General features: G+C 45.8%; 5 protein-coding genes and 2 non-coding genes across 7 annotated transcripts; 3 read left to right on the top strand and 4 right to left on the bottom strand.

Moving 5' to 3' along the window:
- Positions 1 to 584: 584 nt before the first annotated feature.
- BGW36DRAFT_365739 (Rad17 cell cycle checkpoint protein-domain-containing protein) lies at positions 585 to 3310 on the bottom strand (the record flags this gene model as incomplete). The annotated part of the gene is made up of 3 exons (XM_046214685.1): positions 585 to 2435; positions 2497 to 3120; positions 3188 to 3310. The coding sequence occupies 3 exons, from the start codon at positions 3308 to 3310 to the stop codon at positions 585 to 587; spliced, it is 2598 nt and encodes an 865-aa protein (XP_046065636.1).
- Positions 3311 to 4269: 959 nt separating this feature from the next.
- BGW36DRAFT_442496 (uncharacterized protein) lies at positions 4270 to 7205 on the top strand (the record flags this gene model as incomplete). Its single annotated transcript, XM_046221582.1, has 3 exons — positions 4270 to 4696; positions 4758 to 5171; positions 5234 to 7205. 3 exons carry the CDS (start codon positions 4270 to 4272, stop codon positions 6712 to 6714), a joined length of 2322 nt encoding a protein of 773 aa, XP_046065635.1. The 3' UTR covers positions 6715 to 7205.
- BGW36DRAFT_392000 (uncharacterized protein) lies at positions 6342 to 7597 on the top strand. The gene has a single exon (XM_046217643.1). The coding sequence runs from the start codon at positions 6698 to 6700 to the stop codon at positions 7115 to 7117; it is 420 nt and encodes a 139-aa protein (XP_046065634.1). The 5' UTR covers positions 6342 to 6697; the 3' UTR covers positions 7118 to 7597.
- A 93-nt stretch (positions 7598 to 7690) lies between these two features.
- Positions 7691 to 8220, bottom strand: BGW36DRAFT_391998 (uncharacterized protein). Its single transcript, XM_046217642.1, has 2 exons — positions 7961 to 8220; positions 7691 to 7883 (listed from the first exon to the last, which is right to left on the bottom strand). Exons 1-2 carry the CDS (start codon positions 8076 to 8078, stop codon positions 7768 to 7770), a joined length of 234 nt encoding a protein of 77 aa, XP_046065633.1. The 5' UTR covers positions 8079 to 8220; the 3' UTR covers positions 7691 to 7767.
- A 400-nt stretch (positions 8221 to 8620) lies between these two features.
- On the bottom strand, positions 8621 to 8708 carry BGW36DRAFT_t80. The gene has a single exon. It is a non-coding gene; the product is annotated as a tRNA-Lys (tRNA).
- Positions 8709 to 9489: 781 nt separating this feature from the next.
- Positions 9490 to 9577, top strand: BGW36DRAFT_t81. Its single transcript has one exon. It is a non-coding gene; the product is annotated as a tRNA-Lys (tRNA).
- A 366-nt stretch (positions 9578 to 9943) lies between these two features.
- Positions 9944 to 12527, bottom strand: BGW36DRAFT_391997 (ELMO/CED-12 family protein). The gene is made up of 3 exons (XM_046217641.1): positions 12079 to 12527; positions 10636 to 12025; positions 9944 to 10580 (listed from the first exon to the last, which is right to left on the bottom strand). Exons 1-3 carry the CDS (start codon positions 12343 to 12345, stop codon positions 10108 to 10110), a joined length of 2130 nt encoding a protein of 709 aa, XP_046065632.1. The 5' UTR covers positions 12346 to 12527; the 3' UTR covers positions 9944 to 10107.
- Between the last annotated feature and the right edge of the window lie 270 nt (positions 12528 to 12797).

Raw genomic sequence — 12797 nt, 5'->3', positions numbered from 1 at the left:
CACGTTGCTCGTGAAATAGAGCCTAGAAATGGTTTATGAGAGGCTTAGCCCTCAGAAGACAATTCAAAGTAATAGCCCAATGACTACTGAGCATCTATCATGTCATGGAGAATGCGGATTGTACAGTTGGTTGGGGATATAATTTGGCCGAACAATTTGTCCGCAGCCGGAGTTTGGGGGCGTCTGATAAAACGTGGCTTGTAAGACCCAATTGAGGCTGCATCAACGATTGTTGGAAATCATGTACAACACAAGATAATTTATTCGGATAATTTATTCGGATAAATTTTTGAAACTGGTTTAAACGTAAATTCTTGGGGTGATGGGTGGTATCTGTTTATATCTCAATTATAGTAAATGTGGGGGTTCGAGGTTCAATTGGTGCCAATTGACAGCTAGAGATTAATATATATCGAAGTAGAATATACCCTATATTTATTCTATAAACTGAACGAATATGCGCCACTCCAATCGACCAACAATGCCTTGGCAATTTTTATCCAGCAGCCAACTCCGAAATACAGACAACATCGCACATTATGAGCATCCAGATATAACCAAAGCCGCAAAACCTGCACAGCTCGCTAATCCTCAATTTCATCATCGCTCAGAAGCAAGTTCTCGACAGCTTCCTGAATCTCTGGACTATTATCTGTGGTTGTCTTCGAGCTTCTAAAACCAGGGCGACCAGCCCTACGCGTAGACGGCATGGGGTCTGTAGACCAGTCATTGACAGCGTTCATCTCACTGTCATTTAGATCCTCGGGGATATCGTCGCTTGGACCACGAATGCCTTGAAACTGCGTAATCCTGCCCAGACTCTTCCTATCCAAGCCTCGCGTCTGCGAGGCCCTGCTGCATATCATTGACAAGTATGGGAGCTGGTGAAGCAAGACTTCTTCCCGAGACACCATTGACCTTATCGGCTCAGAATGCTGGTTGGTTTCAAAACCCCTTGCAGCCGACGTCACGTTCATCTGGTTGAATTTCCACGACTCGACGCCAGCCGATCGAGTATTCGACCCCGATTGGATATTGGTAGGGTCCAGAAAGTGCCGCTCCCATATACCAATAAGACCGTCCATTTCTTCAATATCCTTCCATAGCCGCTGGGAGGTCGGAAAGTACATTTTGTACGCATCGCTAATCCGTTTCCCGGAAGCGCCTTGTTCGACTCGTCTTCGAACGGGATGAGGCAGAGAAAACAAAAGCCCCCTCACAGCAATATGGAAACTGATTTCGTCCTGTCGCAAACGGTCGACACTGGCCCCGTATCCTTGAAGATGGCTCCGCGCCATACCCACGCCCATCCTGCTACTAGACAGAAGAGGCCTCGATTCCGAGCCTAGGATATCACTGTCCGAGAGATTTTCTATACAAGCATTAAGAGAGTCTGTGAAGGATGGCCCATCACAAGACGGAGGGTAATTTTCATGCAAGGCGGCAGCAAAAGTCTGGACATCGGTGCTAGTTTCATTCATCAAATCTTCCACCGAAACCAACGAGACTTTCCGACGCTCCAGGTGTTGCAGATGCGGCGGAGGTGCGACAAAGTCAGGTTGTTCCTGAAGGCTCGCATCTTCTCTTTTATTATAAACCACCTTACCGACGGCATGAAATAAGCCCAGACTCGCTTCTCGCTGCGTAATTATTTCAAGCGACTCCTTCTCCATAAGGGTGAGCGGAGCATCGCCTGCTCGACTCGAACTTTTCGCTTTCGCAGCGACTCGCCCTCCCCAATCGCCACCGTTTTCATCTCCTCGCAAGCAGAAGAACTCCAAGGAAGATATGGCGCTACGGATATCGCCCAGTTCAGAGAATTTCTTGAGAACACATGGTCCTGGTATTCTCTTTCGCATGGAATGCCGAGCTTCCTTTTTGAGAACAAGATCAAGCGCTTTGCGCATAAAAGTAGGTGCCACAGGGTTGAACTCGATGGTGCTGGTGCCTGGGTTGGTGTATATTTCCGGTCCAAGTAATCTGTGCATGGTAAGATTATCGGATATCGAAGCGTTCGTAGCAAGCCTGGTCTCTGAGATGATTATCACAACCGGAGGTGTAGCGTCAGCTGAGTTGTAATCACCAAGCTTGCTCTGTGATGCCAGGTACCGACGCAACGAAGTCCGAAAGGGAGTAAGTGCAGAGGATCCCCAAGACATACTACTTGGAAATTCTTCTATTAACACAATCCGATTTGGCATTGACCCTTGCGTTGGCTCTATGGTGGGAGAACCACTTAAGTCGAGGCTGCCAAAGCCACCACTCCGGTTGAGAAACTCATCGAACTGCGCGTTTAGGGAAGTGTACTTCCCATCCGCACCCTCTGTGTCGACTGGATTTTTCCATTCCACAATCGAGAAGCCTAGAGCCTGCGATAATAGCGAAATGGTTGTTGTCTTCCCACATCCCGCAGGGCCATGTAGAACAAGAATCTTCTGTAGGCATCATTAGTTTAAATAGATTAAATATAGAACGCCTAGAAAGAAAGTGTCTCACATGCTTATTTTCGCTGGAGAAGGCAGCTGATAACCAACCATGCACATCAGCTACCTTCCTCTTATGGACTGCCAACTCCTGAATATCTACAGGCGCATATCTCTCCGGCCAGGGCCTACTATCAATCTGACCGAGTTCCTTCCGTCCAACATTCCCAGAGGCTGCACCCTTCTTTTGCTCATCACCATCCAGAATAAACCTCCTCTGTGGCCGCGAAGAGCGTCCAACACCACCATTCTTTAGCGACACCTTCGCCTTCTGTTGCTCGGATATCTTCACAGTGCTAGTTTTCTCCTTGACTTTGAACTGCTCAAAAATCTCATCGAAAGAGCCGTAATCATCTTCAATCAGATCATCCTCAATTTCTTCCGCATCGTCCACCTCTAGCTTTTGTTTTTGCGCGGCAACGGCAGCGGCAGGCCGGTTCGATGACCACCGTTGCTCCTCCGTAGCCGGTTGGAAAAATCTATGCAGTGATCGCGGTGATGTCTCTACTGTATTCGTCCTCTCTTTCCTCTTCTTCATCGTAGTAGTTGAAGCTGAAGCTGATTTCTGCGTACGAGCGCGTGTTTTCGCCGGCGATTTCGTCGGCGACGATTGCTGGCGACGAGATCTGGAATTGGTCTAGGGAATTAGCTCCAACCAAGCTATCAATTCATAAAAAGTAATATATAATAGGTAAATTACATACCAATTCCGCAGAACTAGTGGCGGTTGGGCTTCTGCTGTGGTCGAACGAGAGCGTCTCTTCGTCGTTGTCGGACGACGATAAAACGACCAGCTTACGCTGCCTTTTGGCAGGAGGGGCAGCCATGGTGGTGATTCAGTTGGAGAGGCAGGGGAGTTCATTGTTTGGTTTGATGGGTTTTGGTGCGGCTACATGGCTGGTTGAAGAGGTGTGCTGGGGGCGTGGGTGGATGCATGTTGGTTGACAATGGGCGGATCTGCATCGATAAGAGCCGCGCTCCACTCAATATCAACCACCATCAACATTAACTTTCAAGTATTACTGTCTTGGACGACTGGTATCAGATTTACTATTCTGAAACAAGTTGGAAGGAGTATCTCAATGAATACCTGATTGTTTGGCGTCATGGTTTGGCAGGAAGACACTGGCAAAAGACATATTGTTTCATCAAACTGCTCCCGGTTTCGTGGAAACGAAACAATGGGACCAGAAACAAGGATCAAGATGCCTCTAACGGGAGCGGAATTATATACGCCACCTTGTACCAGCGAAATTTCCTTGTGTACTCAATGTTTGACTGCAGAGATTCATGGATTCTGACAAAATGCTGTATGGGATCTAGTCTATATAAACTGGGCCTCACCCCTAAGTAGATAGGGTCATCTTTCTCTCTCTCTAGAGTTCGTCTCGTGAATTAATTACGAACTTTTCTGAATCCTCGTCCCTGAATCGTAACAATAAACAAGGCACTGCAACTTAGGCAGAAACATTGGTGAGTAAGAAGCAAACAGCCTGTACTCTTTTGGGATTGTGGACTGCTCTCCTGTCAGCTGAGCGATGCGGTTTGTTTGCTCTACCTGAGTAAGGGAAGCCGGTGAACTTATGAAGCACATAAGAAGCACATAAGAAGCACATAAGAAGCAAAACAACTTTCAAAATCCAAGACCTCTTAGGATTACTGACATTCTTCCAGGATCCAAGCGTTGGCAGAAGCTATTCATCTGTCTCAGTACCCTCGGGGAGATAGACAACATCATATTATTTGATCAATTTCTCCATCAGCTCCCTCTCCATAACTGTCAAACATGGTACGAAAAACCTGGAAAACACTGATTGAAAAATGGCCAAAACTGCTCGCCGGACCACCTGAGAAACGGACAGAATTCGTCAATGCCATTTTGGCTGACAGTGTCAATGAAGATGTGATATACATCCGTACGAACTATCAGCAACCTCCTGGACGAATGATCGATTTCAGGTCATTAAAGTCGATCAAATCTCTTGCAGTTATGAGGAACGTAGCTAAAGTTGCTACTGCTATTCAGCTACATGGTATCGCTGAGAGCGAGCCGTGCCGATGTTGTAAGGGTGAAGATACAGAAAAAATAAAGAGGACAGAAGCTAGGACTGTGGATCCCCCCTTCGTAGCATGCATCCGGCTGAAAGGCGAACAGCTGGGCCGCTGTGCAAATTGTGTCTTTCTACGTGAAGATTGTGACTATGGAAAAAAAGGTACGTCGTCTTCAACTCTTATAATTCAAATCATATTACTAATTTACTATAATGAATTAAGAACAGCAACAGGCCTCGCTACACATATCTAGAGAAGTACGGACAATATCTCGTGGAGTCCAGAATGCAGACAAAAGGTCACGTCCAAAGACAAGGAAGATAGGGGAGATTGAGAATTCCGGAGATCAGCCAATGGATATAGACGATGTGGAATATACTCAAGATTCCTCCGTAATTCAGTCACATCCAAGGAAAAGGAATAAAGGAGAGATTGAAAATCCCGAAGATCATCAGCCAATGGAAATAGACGACACAGAGTATATCCAGAGTTCCTCAAAAATTCGGTCACAAAACTTCCCAGGCCGGTATGTCGTCTTGAAGGATTTAGTACTTCCTCGGCCACCTCTCGAGTTGCAGGAACGTGCTGAAGAAGTGGAGGGAGACCTCCAGGCATTGAACAGCCGAGATATGAACGGTAAGATAATCAGTCTCTCTCAATTTGGTTTTAGTGCTGGTTTACTAATATGTCCTTTTCAGATCTTGGTGAATATCCGATTGTAGATCTCAATGCTTCATTTGAGGTGTTCAAAAACGAAGAGCGCCATATCTGGAAAACAGCCCTTCAGAAAGATGTATCACCTGCCCTTCTTGTGAAGCCATCTGGTTCGCTACATTCTCCAATAGCTCACCGTCTCAATCAGTCGTCTTTGACAACGGTACACCCTGAAAATGGTGTAACGGCCGATTCGAGTAATGCTTGTATCGCGATGATTATGGGCAACACCTATGAGAACGAGACTCTACTTTTCGATCATGTACACAGACGTGGCGACTCAAAATCTGAAGCCATTGAGAAATATCATTCTCAGATATTGAACACGCACGAAAATTTTACAAATGGTATATCAGATTCAATGAGGGCCAAAGTTGAATTGGTCTATGGTGTTAAGGCCCAACAACGTCTAATAAAAACGAAAGAATTTGTCGTCTTGCCCCTCTGGGGTGATTTCAAAGATGTTGTTATTTTGCTTTCAAAAGAGAGCAATCACGCGAACGCTGACCCTCGATATAGATTTCGTCGCATTATGCTCTGCGCAATCCATCCACATCATATATTCTACTGTCATCGCAATCCTTCAAAGATTGCCAAGCAGGACAAGCTCATGGAGGCAGCGGCTCTTATGTCGGGTATGCTTCATATATGGAAGCGAGATTATTACTTCAAGAAGCTGTGGTGGTGCACAGTGCATCCTGGAGCTAAAACGAAAGAGATGAAGGCTCATTTGGAAGCTCTACTCGCCGGTCTACAGCCTCTCCAGCTCACCATCTTAGAAATAGATGCCTCGGAATCTATAACTGAAGATTCTATTTTAGGTGGAGAATGGCATGATTATTTTGCTAAACTTCCACATAGCAATCAAGCCTTACGAAATCTTATTCCATTTGCTCTGGATGCTCTGGAGGCATGCCAACCAGCGGACAGCTTTAGTTGGGAAACCCCAACTGATCTGCCTGAGCCCGTATTGAATTGGTTTGTGGGACAAAAAGAAATTCTCTTCTCCAAATCTTCTATTTCAAACTTTGTTGATGTAGCTAAGTACCTTACGCCAATAGTCTTAGCACAAGGTCAACCCAACAATTTACATGACCTTTTTCGCAGAATATTGGTCCATCAGAGGGATACTCTCAGTACTATCAAAGGGAAGCATCAAGAGAACTTTCATAGCCGGTTTGATGGACAGAAAGTCTCGGGGCTTGTCTGTGAGCAGTGTGGGACTCCTGCTGTTAAGGCTGATGACAAACCTCGCTGGGCGGTAAACATGCCAGGATGCTATATCGTGCACGAACGACGATGCAAAAACCCAGAATGTCCCGGTAGCGGTAGTAAAGGCACTTTCGCAGTACCAACAACGATTGCAAAAAAACGAATATACCAAGCACTCAGCGGCCCAGCTCTCCCGACCCCGTCAACTGGCAGTCCGTCTTGGCCTCGAGATTTACATGTGCACAGCGAATGAGGATGACAACAAGTATCCCTCGGAAATCCAGACAATGTGTGCTAAGTGTCACACAAAGTCATTGGATAAAACTCCAAGATGGACTAAAGGCAACCCCACTTTCTATGTGATCAGAGAGGCGAATTGCGACGGCTGTAACCAAAGGGAAGCGACTTTGAGAGTAACACGTGCGAAATCACCATTCATCCCAGTGAATCCAGCCCTTGCATATGTAGATCGGAAAGTTCTACAGTCATTTCATGACAGATGGTCCGACTACAATAAAGAAACCAGGTTAGCCTTAATGGGTACGTTGGAACCAAGTTCAATGCACGGCGGCAACAGAGCGAGAAAATTCCAGAAGGACACTGCGCGAGAAAATCTCAATTACACCTCCGCCCTCGCTGCTAGTGAGAGCGATTAGTGACGGAGACTTGGTTAATGGACAGAGGCCTGAAAGGAGTTCGAGGGAATCTTTTTCAGAAAGTCCGAAAATATGTGTGAAGGCTCTTCTGGCCTATTATAGCGAAGGCCCAGGAGATTCTAAACGCTACCCGGGAATCTGTTATCAAAGAGGAATTTTTGGGTAAAGAATCATTATGGCACTTATGCTATCGCTCACTTTAACAGCTTCAAGTTCTCTCGACAAGTTAGTCCTGATGTGTCCATCGCATAATAGTTTCTCTAACCATATCTTTCTTTTCGTTCCTGACGTCTGGTGTTATATGTATGTGGAGTACCCATGGTGTTTTCTTCTAGAAGACGTTGAGTAGTCTTTTGACTAGAGGGGAGGGGAATTGTTAGAACTTCTATTATGATGTGTTTGCTTTCTTGCTAGTGTCAGGCTATAGGTTCTTTGTCATCGTTTCTCTTTACTTGCAATGTCTATCGATCTTTCTTTTCCTAGGAACTCTCCTGAGATTTAATTGCGTTCTTGATTATGCTTCCATAAAGACAACCGAATCACCCAGTCACTTTTACGAAATGATAGATTCAGACGGGCATCATTCGAACATGTAGCAGAATGAAGGAGTATCAATGGAGGTCAAGGGTGAGGGCGTAAGAACTAGGTATTTAGTCTATCGAGTAGGAGATGATTATCAGAGTGTTAGTTACATGACTTAAATGATTGACAATTTTATGTGGTAGAATCCAAGAGTCTACTCGCATTTCCCTCCACAACTCTGCACCTACATAGAAACGTATCACCCGTTAACAATGCACGAGTTCTGGCTAAGCCTAAACACGCTGTAAAGGGCAGGCTCACCATGATGCAAGGCTGAGATTGTAACACCAACCGGAAAAAAATATTTAGTTTCCCATCTGACTTCTACTAGACAAGGAGGATAGCAACCAATTAGGATAGAAATACAGAAAGAATACATAAATTTTGTCAGAAATAGGCCAGATTATGGGCCATAGAATGGAGCATGTTAATGGAATTTGCCAGTAATAGCCTAGGGAGTATTGCTACTAGACTCTGCTGCTTCTGTACATAAACAAAACACTGAGCGCATTTCCTTAGAGCGCCTGTCGGAATATTTGGCACTAAGCATATCGGGAATAGGTTCAAAACACCCAAAGTTACGAATAACGCGATAAAACACTACGCTAAAAAGTGACACAAATCTGTTACTGACACATTACCCCTGCTGACAAATATTAGTGTAAATTTGCATATAAATACGTCTAGATAGTTGAGTTCTTTGCAACTCAGGCTTGTATCTGAATCCAATCGAATTTTGGCACTAAACTCAATTTGTTCTAACGCGTAAAAAGTCCGACAGCGCCTATTGGTCACGTGACCCAATTCCGCCACGGCGCCGGAGCCCACGGGCGCAGCCAGCGACCTAATCCTCCCTAACTACATTGATTCCTGGACGTATTTTCTACAAATATTATAAAAAATATATAAAAATCTAAAAATAGCCCGATGCGGGGATTGAACCCGCAACTTTCAGATATCCTTCGGAGATGGTAAGAGTCTGACATTCTACCGATTGAAATAACCGGGCGTACTTGGTTGAAAACAGGGAACACTAAATCGCTATAAAAGGTCAATGCAGACAACAGTGGGGCCCACAGAAAAGTGATTTCGGTCTCCACCAGACGGTTTTTTCTTCTCTTCCGATAAATCTATTGTATTTAACCAAGAGGGGAGGATGTGCCTTGCTCTTTGACGCATCACAACACAGTATTTACACCCATGCTCGCTACTCCCACTGTTACTCGACGGATTATCTGAACCAGGCGCTCTTTTAAGAGGGATGTCCGGCCTCATATCTTGAGCTATTATTACTTTTCTAAATTTTATAACCGAACTCATAAGCTTTCCTTTCTAAATTTCCAGGGAAAGTTGTTTTTTAGAATCTTAATCTATTTTAGGGCTTTATAACTCCTCGAAACGTTTGTTTGTTATATTAGCTAGTACCTTTCTGTTATATTAGGGTTCTTTTTGCTAGTCCCTGTGACGATTCCGGCAGCCCTTAGTACTGACTAGTTGTATCAGCGAATAGTGTCGAGGATTCACTATTCTCAATATTCCGGGCTTTTGGCGCAGCGGATTAGGGAGCAAATACTCCAGTTTACAAGGTCGTGACAGTATGTCTGCCTTCGTAGGGTATCCTTATAGTAGCTCGGGCTTATATGGCTACGATAGATATACCTTCCAATTCTATACTACCTAGGACGCCAGCTAGCATAGTATAGTGTCAGATGAAGGAGGCTGGCGTTTCATTAATTGAATTGTATTTATGTACTTATATCGAGTTTATGGTACCTTCCCCAACCAAGCATGCCCGGTTATTTCAATCGGTAGAATGTCAGACTCTTACCATCTCCGAAGGATATCTGAAAGTTGCGGGTTCAATCCCCGCATCGGGCTATTTTTAGATTTTTATATATTTTTTATTTATGTAGCTTTTAGTGATATACGTCGTGGTATTTGGGACGTGGAAGAGAAGTAATTCTGGCAAAAAGGCCTTTTTTCCCCCCCCCGAGATTGCTCACCGCATGTGTAGTGCACTGCGGGCAGCCCAATTAGGCTAGTCTGTCTTGGCAGACTCTATGTCTTGCCGCTTCCCATGGAGATTCTTACTGGACTCAATGGATTTCTTCCCTTTTTTACCATCTCTTATAAAGACACCATAGTCTAAGTTGTCAGATGAAAACTAGCTGAATACTGGTTGTGATGCTACAGCTATGAAATAGATAAAGCACAAAAGGGTGAGGGATCAACTATGAAATATGGGTTTGACGTTTAAATTGTTCAAGTATATATTAAACCGAAAAACATACTAAGTAATGATAGTTCAATATCCACGACATATTCACATGACTAATTTAATACAAGGGTATAAATCCTCCATTACGACAACAACCGGCACATGTATACAAAAATAACCCCCCCAATTCCTAAGCACCGCCAAACAAATCATAATAATAATCTTCATCAAGCCCCTCCCTACTCGGAATAGTAGGGGGCTCACCGGCAAATGCAGCATCATCAAAACGCACATTCAGCAGACGGATTTTCAGGCCATAGTTACTAATAAGATTTACCAGCTTACTGGTCTCCGAAGTAATAGGCTGTTGATTTAGCAGCATCAGCAGCCCATCTAGCCATTCGGATGCGATGCTGTGCGTCTGTGGACGAAGCGTCAGCAGCGGGATTTCCTTCTGCGTCTTGCTTCCGCTGCGAGTGTGCCCAGGGGGTTTGGCTGCGGCTGTGTTGCCGGATGTCGGTGGTGAGGCGGGCGCGTAGCCGTGAATTGTGATTTTCGTGGAGGAGGAAGGTTGGTGAGGGAGGGTTTTGATCGTGGAGCCTGAGGAGTCGTCAGAGGAGGCGGAGACGTTGGATACGACTGACGAGACGATAGAGAGGTCGACTGATTTAGAATTAGTATCTTTCGATAATTATGGTGGGTTAGGGAGGGAAGATACTTTTACTGGGAAGAGTGTCCAATGACGGAACAGTATCGTCTGCAGTATCGAAATCGCCAAAGTGGAGGTATCTGCGGTTATGTGAGAGCTGGACATACTTGAAGGCTAGAGTCCGCTTCGAGTCCGTCTTGGCCGCATTCGACACGTCGGTCTTGGATGAACCTGTCTCGTTGGGAAACCATGCTCCTTGTAAAAGACATCTTATCCTCTGCTCCTTGACAAACTGCAATGCTTCATGTTGGAGTTCGTCACGGACTTGACGCAAGTGCTGGCCCCAAGCATCTTCGTACGTCAGCTCCAACAGCTCCATCTGCAGCTCGCGAAGACGCTGGTATTCGAAAGCCGCCAGCTCTTCTTCGACATCCTGGACATCCTTTGTACGCAGTGCCGCGCCAACGACTGATTCCACGAGGATGCGCACTAATTCAACGATCTTGTCGAAATCCACAATTTCCGCTTCTGTAGCCTTCCAGAGACGGAAGAACGCATGCAGAGCAGCGACATGGATACGCGACCAGTGCAGAAGCAGAGGTTTAAAGACCTTGTCAAAGTTGGAACGCGCTTCAAGCACGAGATAGTTTTTGGCGTCATCTGTAGCTGATCGTTCGACTTCAAAATGCTCATACAAAACGGCCGTGATCGCGAGTGAGGCACGCGCAATGGGGCATCGTTGCTCAATAGGCTTTGCCGATTGTTCTAACAGCATCTTCTGAAACTCATCCTGATGTTTCCTGACGTAGTCTGTCAAATCCATCATACCCAAGAAGCCCATTTCATAGAATTCCCCCGCGGGACTTTCAGAATAAAATCCCAGCCGTCGCCACTTCTCCGGGTTATGCTTGCGAGATTTCCTCAGCTCGTCACCATTTGCAGAGCTAGTGTCCCGAGCCTTCTCGGGATTACTGGCGATATGAATACCCTTGAGCGCTCTCCTGTGATCCGGTTTCTCCAAGTCCACAGCCACATTCTTCCATTTCCGCAGCAGAAGCTTGGTAAGCGATTGAAACTCGATCAGCGGGTGAGCGTGGTCCTGAAGTGCGCTTCCTTGCATCAGAATGTAGACGGCGCGGATAACACCTAGGTCTTGCAAACGTTTGATAAACTTTGGCCATTCGGATTCTTCGTCGTTGGCGATTGAGTCTCGCATTAATGAGTTGATCAACTGCAATGCATTCGCGCACAGCGCATGATCGGCCGATGAGAGCCTGCTGACGAGCATCTCTAAGAACTGCGGATACTTTGAAATCGCGGGTTTCAGCGCTCGAAATCCGTACAAACCGGCCTGGGACGCTCGACTAGGGTTATGCGGGTGCGAGACGATCGAGACAAGCATTGACATGGCTCCACGAAGAATATTGACCAGAGGGTGCGTAACGATGAGATAGACGATCTGCACAACTTTTCATCAGTACGAAAAGTATAAAACTTAATTCATATTCTTACCCTTTCCACAAGCTCCTCGTCCACATAATCCCACCCCTTATCGACCTCTAGCAAGCGCGCGAAACTCGTTAAACTATACGCCAGAGTGTTTCCAGTGGTGACCAGTGTCAGATAGCGCAGCTTGCTCAATCCGCCCTCCGCAATAAACATGTCTGCGAACGAAGGGTCGCCGATACTGCCCTGTAGCTTGAAAGCGGCCATCTTGCGCACGGAGTCCTCATCGCTGCCCAGGCGTTCAACCAGGTCGGATGGATTGAGGCCTTCCATGGTGATTGATCAACAGCGCACAGATTGATCACATATAATTGTGCCAAGCTGGATTGTGCAGTCTGAATAGGGTGCGGACGTGAGTGAGGTCAAGTCAAGTAGAGTGCGGTCATGCCGGTCATAACCCGACTTCCTCAGCGTTGAATTGATGGTCGTGGTGCCTCGATGGGTGTTGATGTGGAAGGTGGCTGTCAGTGGTCAGGGGCAGGGCTGATAATTCCGCGCCGGATCCACTATCAACTCCGCGCAGTACTTATTATTCATTTACAATATTACAATATTATATATATATATACATATACGCATAAAATATGAAATAATGTAGTGAATTAAAGTCGAACACCTTACGTTCGTCTGTTCCAGATTATATGTATGTACACTGAACAATAAAAGGGCGATTTCTCAAGCCTGCGCGCCGATCTACCTCCCCATTCGGACACTGCATTCAAGAG

This window comes from Talaromyces proteolyticus (genome assembly GCF_021365285.1).
Source record: "Talaromyces proteolyticus strain PMI_201 chromosome Unknown BGW36scaffold_16, whole genome shotgun sequence".
Classification (NCBI taxonomy): domain Eukaryota; kingdom Fungi; phylum Ascomycota; class Eurotiomycetes; order Eurotiales; family Trichocomaceae; genus Talaromyces; species Talaromyces proteolyticus.
This window is presented reverse-complemented; position numbering and strand designations above follow the sequence as displayed.

Coding starts and splice junctions, on each gene's coding strand:
- BGW36DRAFT_391998 (XM_046217642.1), bottom strand. CDS start 8,078: ATGTATTCTTTCTGTATTTCTATCCTAATTGGTTGCTATCCTCCTTGT. Junction 7,884..7,960: donor AATCTCAGCCTTGCATCATG/GTGAGCCTGCCC, acceptor GTTTCTATGTAG/GTGCAGAGTTGTGGAGGGAA.
- BGW36DRAFT_392000 (XM_046217643.1), top strand. CDS start 6,698: ATGTGCACAGCGAATGAGGATGACAACAAGTATCCCTCGGAAATCCAG.
- BGW36DRAFT_391997 (XM_046217641.1), bottom strand. CDS start 12,345: ATGGAAGGCCTCAATCCATCCGACCTGGTTGAACGCCTGGGCAGCGAT. Junction 12,026..12,078: donor ACGAGGAGCTTGTGGAAAGG/GTAAGAATATGA, acceptor AAAGTTGTGCAG/ATCGTCTATCTCATCGTTAC. Junction 10,581..10,635: donor GGACACTCTTCCCAGTAAAA/GTATCTTCCCTC, acceptor ATTCTAAATCAG/TCGACCTCTCTATCGTCTCG.